This window comes from Cucumis sativus, chromosome 2 (assembly GCF_000004075.3).
Source record: "Cucumis sativus cultivar 9930 chromosome 2, Cucumber_9930_V3, whole genome shotgun sequence".
Classification (NCBI taxonomy): Eukaryota; Viridiplantae; Streptophyta; class Magnoliopsida; order Cucurbitales; family Cucurbitaceae; genus Cucumis; species Cucumis sativus.
The window spans coordinates 6,595,369-6,611,504 of NC_026656.2; the positions used below are offsets into that span (position 1 = coordinate 6,595,369).

At 34.4% G+C, this 16,136-nt stretch overlaps 1 protein-coding gene across 6 annotated transcripts in view; it reads right to left on the reverse strand.

Annotated features, from left to right (window-relative positions):
• LOC101218346 (protein CHROMATIN REMODELING 20) overlaps positions 1-10,847 on the reverse strand; it is a 61,788-nt gene extending 50,941 nt beyond the window's left edge. The window contains exons 1-5 of one of the 6 annotated variants that reach the window (XM_031881120.1): positions 10,643-10,847; positions 10,379-10,498; positions 10,153-10,215; positions 535-630; positions 366-458 (exon numbers count right to left, since the gene is read on the reverse strand). In XM_031881120.1, coding sequence (XP_031736980.1) covers positions 366-458; positions 535-630; positions 10,153-10,215; positions 10,379-10,498 — 372 coding nt within the window. In that variant the 5' untranslated portion in view covers positions 10,643-10,847. Of the gene's footprint in view, positions 1-365; positions 459-534; positions 631-10,152; positions 10,216-10,378 lie in introns of those variants that run through there. The other 5 variants (XM_011650716.2, XM_011650715.2, XM_011650718.2 and 2 more) reach the window with 5 other exon arrangements.
• Between the last annotated feature and the right edge of the window lie 5,289 nt (positions 10,848-16,136).

Consider the following 16,136-nt stretch of genomic DNA (forward strand, 5'->3'; position numbering starts at 1 on the left):
ATCACTCAAAAAACTATGAAAAATCTAATATCTTAACTTTATCTCAATAGCAATAATCATATTTACATTCTCTGCCTCATTTTCTAATAAATGAGATTTGTTTCCTTTTCATAAAACATAATCCTATTTACATTAAAATTAGACCGACAAACTGATCTCATTCCTTGTCTCACGTCTGCAAATAGTTATTGAATGTTCCAAATGTGTTCTCACCAGGCGAATATTCTCTCAGTGCTATTATCAAACTTAGATGCACCCCAACAAATTCAAGTATTAAAATTTTTGCTTGGTTGAATTCTAACAAATTCAGGTATTGAAATATGTGGTCGATGTTAACATGATCAAAGAAAGAAAGAAAGGCATACCAACAAATGAGCACTCTCAATCTCAAGCTCATCGAGCACAACCTCCCACTCCTCTACGAAAGCAGCCATTTCATTTGCAATGGCTGTTTCCAACTGTAAGACAAGAAAGCACATCATTGATGGTAGATATGACAGAACTCAAAAGTACAGAGACAAGGCAACAACTAACATCATCACCATTAAGAGTCAATGCCAGTTCTTCTCGAACTTCTTTCTCCACTTTGGCAAGAGACTCCTTTTCAAGTGCTTCTTGAGCCTCTGCAGCCTAACATGAGCATTAGTGGACCTTTCTAGATATTTCTTTCTCAAATACTAAAATGATTACTAAGCCTAGGACAAAAGAGCCCAGACCAAATTACATAAAGCTAACAACACACTACAAAGTTACCAAAAAAGAAGGTACTCTTATTCAAAAGAATAAAGATAAGATAATCACAAACATACATACACACATTGACAGGAACAAAGGCTTTCAAAAAGAAAAAAATACAAAAGTTTTCACAAGGAAATGAAAAGAGAGTAGTGGCCAAAATTCAATAAAAGTAGCAAACGAAACCAACCGAGATAGAAAGCCTCCACAAACATAAAATACAAGCAAATATGTTATGGTTTTTAAGTTAAAAAGTTAATCATAAACTGTAATCCAGATGTGGTCTTGATTCAAGAATCTAAGAAAGAAAGTTTGAATTCAGTTTTCATCAAATCACTATGGAGCTCCAAGGATATTGGCGGGGAATTGGTGGCATCTGTTGGGTCATCTGGGGAATTCTTACTATGTGGGATTGTAGCAAGATCTTGGTTACTGAAGTTATTAAAAGAAGGTTCTCTCTGTCTATCAAATGCCTTACCTTGTGCATAAAGGCATGTTTTTTTTTAGAAAAGGATAAAAGCCTCACTATTATTAATATTAAAAAATAATGAGACAAAGCTCAAAAGTACATGAGGAGATATTCTTTAATCTTTCTGCTTTTGTTTTGGGAGAAGGAACAAAAATCAAATTCTGGAAGGATAAATGGTGTGTCGCGGAAACACTTGCAGAAAAATTCCCTAACTTATTCTCTTTGGCGCTGAATAAGGAGGCTTATGTGGCAGAATGCTGGTGTACTGCTACTCATTCTTGGAACTTGGGCCTTAGAAGAAACATGCTCGACAACGAGATTGCCAATGCGGCTTCAGCTCTAGAAATTCTTCATTCTTGGGCCCCCATTGCTAGGAATGATAGTCTGAACTGGATTCCTAATATGAAAGGCAACTTCACTACAAAATCTACTTTTCTTAACTTAACTAAGAGATCCCCCAACATTGCTGTTACCTTGATTCGTCATATTTGGAAGAATAAAATTCCGAAGAAGGTGAAGTTTTTCTTATGGTCGCTTGCTTACAGAAGCCTCAACACCCATGAGAAACTCCAAAAAAAATTCAGAACACATTGCTTAGCCCCTCGATGTGCTGCCTATGCGCTAAAGATGAGGAAACCTTGGATCATCTATTTCTACATTGTCCCTTCACAAAAAAAGCCTGGAACACTCTGTTTGGTATTTTTTACTTGGAGCTCTGCCTTCCTAGCAAGATTGATAGTTGGATGATTGAAGGTCTTAATATTAGAGGTTACAGCCCTAAAGGAAATATCTTATGGAAATGTGCGACGCGTTCCCTTTTGTGGAGCATTTGGAAAGAAAGGAATAGCAGAATTTTTGAAGATAGATTTAATTCTTTTGATTCTTTTTGGACTGTGGTTCAACACACAGCCTCTTGGTGGAGTACGAATTACACCAAACACGTTTGTAATTATAGCCTTTCTATGATTTTCAACAATTGGAAGGCCATTATGTCTTAATCCCTTAGCTTCTCCCGGGAAGGGCCCTCTTGTCCCTCGCCCTTAGGATGTTCTGTTTTGCTATATGAATATACTTGTCTCTTATCAAAAAAAAAATAAGATACTACTGAGAAAATAAAAAGAAATAATAGAAAAAAGCTCCATGGAAGTCCAGACAGAGAACACTACATTAGAAGTAGTCCGAGGAAACTGACTTAGATAGAAAAACTGCCCAAGAGACAAAGGTCTTGAGTGGAGTAATTTGCAAAATTCTTGTTTAGAGAGCACCAAGTTGTTGCATTATATTGCATTGAATTGAAAATTCCTTAGCTTAATCTTTTCTTGTCTTAAAAGATCCGTTGATTGCGTTCAAACCACAATTCCGCTAAAAGAGCTTTTAATAGATTTAAAGTTTCTTGTTGTTTTCTCCCGGTCCTTTTCTGTTTTTTTGGACCTTAGTACTAAGTTGGTCGCTTTTATTATTGTTTCTTTTAGTTTTATTTGTTAGTGCTCGGGATATGATGTTTGGCGCTAAGGGGGTGTCAACCTAGTTGAGATGTCCGGGTGCACCTCCTGATCCCTCTAGGCCTCCTTTGTTTACTACTTCTTTTTGGCTCTCTTTGTATAACTCTCTTGTACTTTGAGTTCTTATTAATAAAGAAGTTCTTGTCTCCGTTTCAAAAAAAAATAATAGATTTAACCAGATCAGATGAGGCTTATTAGGAAGAGGCGGACCCTCCAATAGCCGAAGCACCAAGGAGCTGGGGGGGGCATCAAATACCCAAGCAATATCAAAGATGGAGAAGAAACTATTCCAACAAAGAGAGGAAGGGGCAAAGTAGGAAGAGATGAAGCAATGACTCATTCACATTCATACAGAGAGGGAAAACCGAAGGCTGGAGGTACCTGCTTGGTGATTTCTTTGGAAGAATTTCTGCACAATTTATGGGACCCGAAAAGCACGATCCACATCAGAATGTTCACTCACCGAGGGCAGCTTGATTTCCATAGGGCTTTCAAGAGTTCTTTATCCATTGGGGAGGCAAAATTCAGGTGGGCTGAGAGAGATTTAACAAAGAACCATTTGACAAGATTAGATGAGAAGGAAGATCATTTGTTGAAGGACCCCTTAGAAACTAATCTAAACTCTTTGTTTCTGACTGAGGACGATTTAATTTTAGAAACACAGACCTCAGGTATTCCCTCCCAAGCTCAACAATGTGGTATTCCAGATCACTTAAAGTCCTTTGTTGAGAAATGTGGAATCGCCTTGGGCTAAGCACTGAAAGTAAGCAGGCCTGATTTTTCAGGCATATATTCTTAAAAATTGTATGGAATACGATGATTCTTAGGGCGTATTCATAGGGTTGTTGAAGCAAGCTAAGATCTTTGTCAAGGGAGAGATTTCTTATTTGGCATTTTCCTTTATATTCCTGTCTCTTCTTCCTCATTTCAAAATTTGAAGTGTAGCTTTAATGGGTTTTCCTAGCAGTACATGTGCAGTTTTTATTGATGATATTGTAATCTAGAATTTAGAGAAGTGTCTGTCTTATTATATTTGAGTCAAAGCAATGTTACATATTTATATAGAGAATAAACTAAACCCTAAAGACTATGTAAAATTACAATAAAGGACATATGTATATATGTATATCATAACACTCCCCCTCAAGCTGGAGCAAATATGTCGATCATGCCCAGCTTGTTGCACAGATAGCTTATCCTAGAGACTATGTAAAATCTTCTTCCCTTCAACATCCGGCTTAAGTTAGTTCCATTAGTAAACAGTGGGTAGAAGACAATCGGAAGTTTGAGAATTCCAAAAGCCGTTCAAAATCAGAACCACCAATCAGGAGAAACTTAGTTATCCTGCCAAAGGAAACTTCTTATAATTTTATTCCATTGAAAAATCACTTGTAGGAGACCAGCAGTCACTTATCTGCAGTAATAAAGATAATAATAATGTTGTTTATATGAATAAGAGTGCCCATCAAAGTTCTTGAAGCATTTTATAAGGAAAAAGACTCAGATGTTGAATTAGTCCCAAGTGTCAGTAGTGAGGAATTAGAAGAGATTAAAGCAAGGGAAGATGTTGAAGATTCTGAGATTTTGAGAACATAACCAGTGATGTCCGCAAATTGTTTGTGGAGGAAGGTGTAAAAGAAGAACAACCTTCTCTCCAAAAGTTCAGAGAAGAAATCCCACAGCACTTGCATGACATTATCGAAGCTTGCGGTATTTCTTTCCTTTGAGTTCTTTTATCTTCAGCATTGAAAGTAGTCTTGGATGTGATAGTGCTTCGAAAGTACTTTTGGAATAAAAGGGAGCTAGCAGTTGATTAATTAAAAAAAAAAAAAATTGAAAAATTGGTAGTTAGGAAGCAAATTAAGCTAACATCATTGGTTATGGTTTTGCTACAAGTACCAAAAAAGTGCAGTTTTGATCCAAATCCTTCAAATCCTTGTGGAGTTCTCTTGTAATTTTGATGATTATGAACCATCTGTATGAAGATTTCTGGATAACTAATGATTATGGTCGGTATGATTATAGAGTGATTGTGTATTTGGCTGGAACTTATTTCTTTAGCAGCGTTTATTTTGAAGCCTTGATCTTTTGGAAGTAATTTTGTGTGGCAAGCCAATTTCAAGCAGACAGTATGCCATGTGAAAGAAGAAGTTGATTAGATGTATAGCATAAAGTAGTTTGCTGGGTTTTTCAGTTTTAAGAAAACTTGAAGGTTGAAGAAGTGAGTGAGCTTCAGATTCTTAAGGGGTTTTAGTCAAATTGGAAAGAAAGGGTTATAAGAGAACCTCTAGTTGAACTGGGGGATTCAAAAATTCGAAATCACCAAAATTTAAAAATATATTTCTCCTCTAAAATCTATAATCTCGACTGTTGAAGGCACAAAGCCGCATATAGATTTTGCTTTACTTGAATCCAGGCTTAAGTGCAATTTGTAAGATTTAGAGTGCCTGTCACAATGTTCACAGGACCCCTAAAATGATCACCAATAACCTCAAAAAGTTATCCTACTCCAATAGTCCGAAGGGAGGTTCTTGAATTTTAAACATCCTCCATAGAAGACAAGTGGCCGAATGTGCTTGAGTTTGTCCATTTTTCAAATTTTAGGTGAAAAGACCCATAGCCTGCCAATTTCCTTCCTTACTGATAAAATCCTTAATTGAGCCTTGATCAAGACTAATGAGAGTGTTCTCATTGAAATAAAGGATTTATGACTATCTTTGCTTGAAAGTAATCTTCCCGCAATTTTTGAATCACTCTCCGATCATCAAAAGTAAAAAGTTCAGTAACAATCAAGAGGTTTCGAAAGTTAGCCGGAGAAACTTCAAAGTTATTGATCACCCATTGACCCTAATTATCTGATCTCAAGGATGAGGAAGTATCACCGTTCACTTTTTTAGTCTCAGATCGACCTACCGAACTAAGGAATGTCTCCTGAGCTTTCTTTGTGATAGGAACATTTACCTTTTTTGTTTTGACTTTTTATGCTAACCCTGGTTGCTTGTCAAAGATGGAAGGGTGTTCTTCAAATGATTACGAGAAAACCCATTAACATATTCCTCCTTACTAAGGAAATTTTCTAGCATGTTGAGGAACAACCTCCATCGTTGTTTGTTTTCCCCTGAAGCATACCCTTAAATTCGAATGACCTCCGGAGGCAGGCCAAAAATCACAGTTTAACACCCAACCATTCTTTGCTTTAAATTTCGAAACTTTCAGTCTTCCTATGTCCACATCACACAACTTTTGAAAGAACTTATCCTCTGGTCCTCTTAGTAAATCTGAGACAACCTCCAGAAACCATGCTAGTTGCTTTTTGAAAACTGACAATATTCTGCTACCTCCCACATCTTCAACATGAATTTGATTGCCTTCTTTCCAAGTGCAGTAGTGAGACAGCAGAACTTTGCAATTGACTACTTCCATAATGAGTCTTTAATTCCATCGGAAGGGAGAAAGCATAGAGAAATCATCAGCAACCAAAAGGGGAGAGGAGGGAGGAGAGAGGGGAGAGAGAACTTACCTTTTTCTCCCAAGGAGAGTTTTGATTTGTAGAAAGAGTTGATGTAATGCTAGTAATCCAATGGCTCTATACCATGGACTTAATGGGAGTGGTTTAGCCTACTTTGGCAATGACTTTCACCACAAGTGAGACCCAGGTAACTCTGCATGGGGATCCCTTGTTTACCCAACACAAAGGTTTCACTAAAAAATCTGGCATGCACCTAGACTAACAAAGACTAAAGATTTCTCATATAATTCCAACACTTGCAATTAGGGATTTCTCATAGAATTCCAAGACTTGCAATAAGATATATCTAAGAGCAAAAAGAAAGCAATGAAAGGCCACAAAATTGAGGAAATCCCCACAACAATACAGTAGTTGTTAGATGAAGATGAAGATATATTTGGCCTACTTGAGAAGTTACCTCCAAAGAGGAAGTTGGATCTAAAATAGCAATGACGGAAGTAAATGTGAGGCCATATAAATATGGTGATACCCAGAAGGAGGAGATTGAAAGGTTAGTCAATGAGATGTTTGTAACTGGAGAAATCCACTCAAGGACCGAGTCACAACCCTCTTTTCTAAAACCAAAACACCCTAATAGAGAACCAATGCTCAAAATGAAGATATAAAATAGAAGTTTACAAAACAAACCAATCAAAAATAAATTGTTCAAGAAGAGAAAATACAGGACACAACCCAGCAAGTCTAGATTTCTCGATTAGAAAAAAACAAAGGTTGGAAGTTTTGTGGATGATAGGAAGGTGAATCAAGCAACCATAGCAATAAATTTATAATCCCAATGATAAAATCAAGAGAGCAACTAGTCCCAAGGACCAAAATAATACTAACATGAGTCAAGAGGAAGAACAATGTTGTCTTCTCTCCTTTTTTCTTTTGTTTTTAAACGGAAACAAAAATTTACATTGATATAATGAAAAGAGCAAATCTCAAATTACAAAGAGACATGAACCGAATAAAGGTTGCCTTGATTCCAATGAGATACCATATGTTGCCTTGAAACCAAACAAAGCTCCAATTAACTAATGCAGCCAAAAAACTTAAGAGAGACTTGTGCTACCTTGAAAATAGACAAATCTCTAATTAATTAATGTAGCCAAAAGAACTTGTTGGAAAAAGATAGAAGCCTAAGACCCTTGAAAGTTTAGCCAAATCATCAAATAAGAATGCGCTAGAGGAATGTGCCCGTGATAGCCTTTAGAACCCATGGAAGGCATGATGAGTTTCTAGTTATACTTTTGTTCATGCCCTAGCTACCTTAAAACCACTAATGAACCATATTTTCAATATGTTCTGAAGGGGGTTTATCTTATGATTCATTGACGACACATTAGTATACAACCCAAACGTGGAATGGATACTAACGAGAAACACTTGCATTGTAGTGTTCGATGTGCTAAGAGATAACCATTTTTTATTTTTATTTTTTTGAAAAGGAGACAAGTCTTAAATTTTATTAATAAAACGAGACTAAGGCTCAAAGTACATGATTGATATACAAAGAGCATACAAGTGAAGAGACTGAGGATCAATAGACGCACCCAGATATCTCAACTGGGTTGACACCCCATAGCGCCCTCATCATGTCTACCAAAAAGAGACTAGCTTTAAAGATCAATCATCAAAAAAAGCGAACTCCACCTAGGACCCAAAACCTAAGGGAACAATGATACATCAAAACCAAAACCAAGAAGAAGTAAAGCGCCTATTACAATAACCAATTATTTGCTCACCGAAAGAAGTGTATGCTTTCAATCAGTCGAGGATAAAAGATTTGGGACAATGGATGTGGCGTTTGAAAAGAGGGGAAGTGGTTGGAGATGTTATGGTAAATTGGCCTCTACCATAACTACCAACAAGCTACAGAAATTTCTAGGAATGACAGGATATTACAGGAGGTTCCTGTTGAACTATGGAAACATAGTAACCCCTTTGAATTAGCTTGATGCAATAGGATTAGGGAAAATTAAGGCATATTGGTCAAATCATTAATTGATTAGGATTAGGATTAGTTTTATTTATTAATTAGTATTATGGTAAGTTTTCTTGGTTCATTAGGATTAGTTTTCTTGGTTCATTAGGATTAGTTTTCTAGATTAATTAGGATTAGGGTTAGTTTTTTTTTCCAAAATTATCTTCATTTGGATCATGATGGTGGGAAATTTGAATGTATCCTGAGTAATGCAACATAAACTACCTAACAGTTGTCTCTCTCCCTCCATTTGTCCGCTGTGTTTACAGAATAAAGAAGACTGCCAGCACTTACTCATCTTCTGTAAGTATTTGGCCAAGTGTCAGGAAAAACTGTTTAATGAGTTTAATCTGTCTTGGGTATTTGATGCAGATTTTAGAGAACATGTGAGGATTTTGTTGAGAGGTTTAAGCTTGAATAAAGAAGCTAAGCTACTTTGGGAAAATGTGGTAAAAGCTATCTTGGCAAAAAATTTGAAAGGAACCAAAGAGTCTTCCATGATAAATAAGCGAGTTGTGTTGATCGTTTTGAAATAGCACACAATAATGCCTCATCCTGGTGCACCCTCTCAGAACTTTTCAGAAGCTACAGCAATCAAGACCTCAACTTAAATTGGAGAGTTTTTATTTGTCCAGCCTGATTTCTGTTTCTGTATTGCTACTATTCTGTTTTAACTATCTTCTTTCTTCTGGTTACTTTTCATTGTACTAAACTCTTTAATAGTCATGACCTAGTGAAGATCTATCATCATGGCTTAGTATTGAGTTTGTTTTCTATTTTTCTTTTGTTCTTTTGGTTACGATGAGGTCACTAAGGGGATGTCAGCCTAGTTGAGATATCCGAGTGCGACTGTTGATTGATCCTTAATACTTTTGACAGCTCTTGTATAATCCTCTGGTACTTTGAGCTCGTGTCTCCTGGTGCCTATTAATAAAGAGATCCGTTTCCATTTCAAAAAAAAAAAAAGGATTCTCTATCAATCGATAATTTTGTTCTTGTATTCATAATTCTGCATTCATAATAAAGACTTTGATTTGATTCTTGGGGAGAGTTATCCTTTAATCCTTTAGCTAAAGTTTTTGTATATAAGGTCAATGTGCTTTACAATGAAGGACCATGGGCTTCTTGTTGATGCTTTTTAGTGAGGGTTTGATTTAATCAAAGTGAAAAAAATCCAAATTCTGCTCTCCATAGAGGAGCTCTATGAGAAAACCTCCATATTCAATTGGTTAGGAGAGCTTTGTTGTGTCTCTTTTATCTCAATAATGTCCAGATCATCCTCTAGGATATGGATTTTCACCTCCATCCATTGATGGAGGCATGATAGCCCTAATAAGGACAACATACCCTCCCTATATCTGCATAATTGTGCAATACTGCCCACTTGTCCTTATGGGTTTGCTTTTGGAACCATCCAAAATGCCTCAACAGTTATACTTCCAACATTCTGTAAGGACTCTTTTCTTTTTTTTATCCGTGAATGTCTAAGCCAGCTTACATGCATCTCAACTAATTTCACGGGTCAAAATGTCTAACCTACAACATCTAGCTATCAACAAAACCTATAGGATACTAAACCCAAGATAAGCCACCATGGATTGAACTTATGACCCCTTAGCCCTTTCTCAAAGCCATCCCCCTATTTACCACTAAGCCAACCGTGATGGTTCATTTTGTGAGGATTCTTTCATAATAAAAGCTTAGCTTCTTTGTGGTGCATGTAGCACAGAATCTTCTTTTATAATGACAGCTTGTTCCTGATAACCAAATGGGAAAGCTTTCTTTTAGTTTGTTTGGTCAGGGAGGGGGTTTTCTCTTCCCCTAGCCCTTAGGCTGTATTTATTGGCCATGAGCATAATATACAACTTGTATCTCACCAAAAATTCTAAAAAAAAAAACATAAACATAAACATAGGAACATGAGACCTTGAAGCAAAGAGTAGTATGACACCTTACTCTCAACTTCTAAGAACTCAGCCACCAAATCCTCAATCTCTTGCTCAGTCAATGGTTCCTGCTCAATGAACCAAACGAAAACAAACAACAAACGTAGCATACTTGAGATTATAGAACACAATAAAACTGAAACATATTAATACCTACTGACTAGCAAGACATGAAGCAACAAGTAAAGCCAAGACTTGGTAAATACAAATGAAAAGGCTAATGTCGCTTGCCTCGAGATGTAACTGATCGTCCTTCCCAGAAGTCGATGGCCCATCGTCTTCAGAATCATCAATAAAAGAATCACCGGACGCGCTTCCAACATCATCCACGTCCTCGTGCTTCTCCTCCATCTCAAAATCAAATCAAAACCAAAAGATTCATATGTTAAAATGATAAAACCCCTAAAACCAAGCCTGACGGCGGTATTTGAATGGAAAATGATGCTTCCAGAGGCACAGGCTTCGAGGAAACAATTGCAAAAAACAAGCAGTCACCCTTTTCCTAGTTCAATTTCAGTTCCTTGGGTATGGGAGCAGATTTAGATGGAACATTGGTTGAAAGCAAGCCTTCTTCGGCGCTCAGTATATGAAAGATGAAGAAAGAGTTGAAATTTAGACCAACGAGGTTGGGACTACAGAGGTCGCAGTGTATCCAGAGGATTTCGGGGAGGATGCTCCTCTTATTTCTTTTTCTTTTTTTCTTTTTTCTCTTTTTTTTCTATTCTTTTTTTCTTTTCTTTTCTTTTCTTTTCTTTTTTTTTTTTTTTTCCTCCTTATCTTTTAATAAAAAATATAAAATTATAAATAAAATAACTCTTACTTCTATTATGAACTTTAACTTTGTGAGAGAAAAAGACCTAAAATTTCATAATTGTCTATAAACTTCTGTAGCGACTTTAAAAATAATACTCTTACCTTTAGTTTTAGTTTTGAATAAAAATCATAATTAAAAAAAAGTTGGTTATTATAGTCTAATTATTAATAGAGTTATAATAGCTTGTTTTTGTAATGAATAATATTTTAATTTGAATTATAACTGTGTTTATGTTTAGAGTGTAGACAATTTTAGTTTGTCAATAAAGTAGTAGAAATTGTAGCTAAAAATTAAAAAAGGAATGATAAAAGTAAAATAGTAAAAATTGATGGAATTTTGAAATAATGTTAATTATATCTAATTAGTGATAGCAAAATAGTATTTAAGGTAGTTATTATAGTCTTGGTATAATTGTGCACCAAACGTTCTATTGGTGTTTTGGGTCAAAAAATATTTATAAACTTTTAAAAGTTGCAAAAAATACCCATAAACTTTGTGAAAAAAGTTTTAAAAATACTCTTATGTTTATATAAAAATAAACCATTAATGTCATTTTACCTCTCTAGTTTACATTTTCTTTCTTCTATTCCTTCTTTAATACCCTCCTGCTCCCTTTTTTTTTTTTTGTTAAAACATTTGACAATTGTTTAACCAAGATAAATAAAATTACACACTTTAATTAAGGTATATGATTATAATAAGAATAAAGATAATAAATAAAGCACCAATATTTTAAGACTTAAAATACTTTTAACAAAATCGTGTTAGTAGTTGAGTGTGTATTAATTGTCAAATATTTTTTTGTTTGACTATTTATAGTTTTAGTATATTTTAAGAGAAAATAATGTTTTTGGTTTTTTTTTTTTTTTTTTGAAATTTTATGTTTTAACTTTAAATTTTGGTTTTTGAGAAAATTGGTGTAAGCCCTAAATTGAAAAATTTAGAGAAATATAGAGTACTTATATGGAAAAAAAAATGAGGATCTCTATATAATTTATTTTAAAATTTGTTCTTTTTTAACTTAAAGAAACTTCAAACAAATTGATCACCATGTGTTAATGGTAGGAGCGTTTTTAAATCAAATGTTGATGCTTGAGCTCTTTGTGAACTTTTAAGATAAGGGTATTTTTTAAGATTTTGAAAGCTCAAGATTATTTGATGGAAATTTAATTTCCGCAAAAATGTGTGATCGTTGTGGAATGTAGAAAACTATTTTTCATATACAAAAACAACCGTGTTAGCAAGGATAAACATCCAGACAACCTTAGTATACTATTGATATGGTTGGAGATGGAGAGAAGTAGAACTTACATTTGAATATTCCAAACTCCATATAATCCTCTTATTTGTCTCGAACAACTCCTATTTATCCTCCCTAACTCATACCTCTTTTACAAATCTTGAAGAACATTTTACGTGATATTCTCCCTCATTCTCTTAGACTCCTTAAAGATTTAGAAATGTGGACTTTGACTTTTAGGAACAAAGAGTGATTAGAGAATGAATGAGAAAAGTTGTTCATAAAGAGGAATGTAGGGAGAATTGATAACTGGTAAAAATACAAGATATTACGACCTTTTAGGTAGAATAATGAAGTCTCAATTTGGGAAAAATGAAGAAAACGCGTAACTAAATAGATGAAATAAAACAATTATGCATTACAAGTAGCAAAAGAGTTTTATGCCTGTTTATAATGGTTTTATGTCTTAATGCAAGATTTTTAGGCGAAAAAAAGAAGAGTAGCAGACGGACAAACACCATATGAGGAGACACGCGACACCAAGCTATTAAAGAAATGAAGCTAGGCGAATTACATCGCTAGAAGACAACATGGTTGGCGCAAATGTCAGGAAATGACGAAAAGGACGTCTGCAACACTGAGCAGCTTTATAAAAAAATTCATGAAGCCCATATGATGTTAAGAGTCATATGTCCTTGCTTATAAATAGAAGGTTGTCCCTTCAGAACAAGTGTGCAAAATTGTAGAGAACCAACTCACTTTATCTTTCATCTTCTTTCTGTGTTTTAGGTGAAAGCTTGGAATATAGTTTAAAGAAATCCCCATCCACGCTTCCCCTCAATGTAATAGGTAGAAAACAAAGCCAATGAGTATAAGAAATTATACTCAAAGGCTCAATGCATGTCCTCTTACTTCTAGTTGTAATATTTTAGATTTTGTTTGTAGTCTAAACCTCGTAGCTGAAATGACTAAAGTTTTTAGTTATGAATGCAATTTCCTTCCATTTCCATTCTTTCATTTCTTTATCTTATGTTATTGCTTCTATGTAAAAATGACAAGACATAAAGTGTAATTAGTGCTAGAGAATATGGATCTCCGCATTGTTTATATTGTTTAGTTAAGTGTTGCAATCAATACCTTATTCTTTTCGAGAGAAAGAATGAAGTAATGAATGTTGTCACTCGACAAAGTAATAACTAAATATGCAGTGAAAATAATGTAGTAATACAACATTGTCGATGAATTCCTCTTTAACATACATATAAAAAAAGGCGAGTGTTTGTGGTCATAAGGCACCAAGAGGTTGTTCGCCTTAATATAAGATGAATTGCATAGAGAAATCAACTTGTCTTACCTATAAAACTTCTTTTTCGCTTACACTTGGGCAAGAGAGAGGAAACTTTATACATACACGATGTATTTTTAGAACTACATATGCTTAGGTAATTGTAAGATATTTTTATCGCATGAGCACATGTCGTAGTTGCCTAACCCACTCGCAAACTTAGAGCCATCATATCATATACACATTAAATGAACCAAGCAAATCTTTTGTGCTATTTACCAGAGAATTAATTGATTTACTTTTGGATTTAATATGTGCACTAATCTCATGCATAAAATTCACTCTCAGTTGAATCGCGTGTTCACTCGAAGAGTACGTGAACAAGTTTATAAGTGACAGAGAGCATCCAAATTTTGAATTTGACCTTAAAATTGAATGAACTTTTCGTCAAAGAAGAACAAATAGAAGACAAAGGCACAAGAAGACGGCACAACTGACTATTGATGTTGTGTTCATGGGTAGAATGTTAAGGAGCACATACAACCAGATTAAGGCAATAGAAAACCTCATCCGATAGTACTTGCAAAAGAATGGTACCCTTTTGGAGAGTCAGGTCACTACCATATGCAATATGGAGTTACATATGGGGTAGATTGCTAGTGACATCTCCGAAAGACTATGAGGATCCTTCCCTAACACTACTGAAATGCCAAACCAGGCAGAGGAATCTGGAAAGGTGTCAACCTGTGACCTTAAGAAGCAAAAGGAACTTAACCATCCACAAACCGGACGAAGAATGTAGCCCATCTACTTTCGCCCAGTACCATGAATGACCATTCGAATAGTACAACATTTCTCCTATTGTTATTTCTTCAACTAATGAACTTTATTCCTTGCATAATGACATAAATGAAAACGGAAGTGGAGATGGGCTACTTTATTCCTTGCATAATGACATACATGAAAACAGAAGTCTAGACCACCCAGGGAGATTCAAGATGCAGAGAGATGTCTACTCAGACGTCATCATTTTTAATTTGTTGTCACTGTGAACCCCAAATCCAAAAGGGAGTTCTCTTAAAAGAAAAGCCTTAATAAATGGATTGTTTTTGCTAAGTTCAATTTTGAAGCATTTTGCAAAGAAGGTTATGTTTCAAAGAAAGATAATGCGAGGTGAAAGTTTATGTTAAAATTTAATTTGTAATCAAACCAATTCTTTTTTTTTCCTTTTGCCATAAACATTAAATTTTTTTATTCAATTTGAAATGTGCATTGGTGACTTCAAGTGTTATTATTGTTTTTTTGGAGTAACTTAAACTTCTCTCAATTAATATTATTATTATTTTCATTTGTTCAATATATTTTTTAATAACATATTTTGTAATATATAAGTTTTTTTAAAAAAATTGAAAATTGAAAGAAAAAAGATATGTATAATTTTGATTAATAAATAATTAAATTAAATTAGAAAAAATGAATTTAATAAGAAAAAAGGAAGATTGAAGATTGAAATATTTAAATATATGTAAAGAAAAAAATAAAAAATAAAATAATTTAATAAAGAAATATACTTTTAGTATTTGAATGTTTAATATATATACATGGGTATGCATATATAAAAAATGGAAAAAAGTAGAATGTGTGCGACCCATGCATAATGTATATAAATAATGAGAAAATAAAAAAGTGTGGAACCAAGTGTAATATAAAGTACATGACTTCACCCAAACTCACCTATTTTTGTCAACTCGAGATCTTTTGTCCACAGAAACATACATGTGCGAATTGAGCTAAGCTCATGTTGGCAAAAAAAAGAAAAATTATTTTTTCTAATAAGTCATATTCCAGAATTATTTTTACGAATTACATTTGTCCTATTTTATTATTCCTTACTGATTATTATTTTTGCAAAGTGATTATTCCCATGTTACTTTTCCTACTATTAATTCTTTTCCTAAGTTATTTCTACTGAGTTGTTTTACGGAAGAAAAATTGTTGATAGTTATAGACATGAAATAAAATCAAGAAAATTATACTAATATATTCATAAGAAAATTAGTGTAATATATTAATTGAAAAATAATTAAGACATAGTCGACATTTACATAACTGCCTAGTTCTTAGGGTAAAAGTAAGCTCATTGAAACATAGTCGGCGTTTACATAACTGCCTAGTTCTTAGGGTAAAACTAAGCTCATTGAAACATAGGAAGCATTGCAACACACAAAAAACAGTCCACTACGAAGTCGTCAACGAGAAATGAAGGACAAAGATCTAGGATTGAAGACCAACTAAAATTCCATGCGAGTGGTACATAGTTCTCAAAAGTTACAATTAAAGACCCATTTTAGTAACATTTTACTTTGTTCGATAACTTGCACTGAATTCTGACAAAAACAACAAAATATTGCCCGCAAGCAAAGACAACAAAAAAACTGTGCACTAGAATCCTATCAAATTCATGAAAAGTGTATAAATATGGAAACATTTAACTCAAGTACACATAGCTACATTTAAAATTGACAATAAACGGAAACTGAGGGCCCATTCCAAGTGCTCTACAAAGGCAACCGAGAACAGAATGCGATTGAACTCGAATCACTAGTATTATAAACGATAAATCAATGCATAGATAAATCACAAACATCCT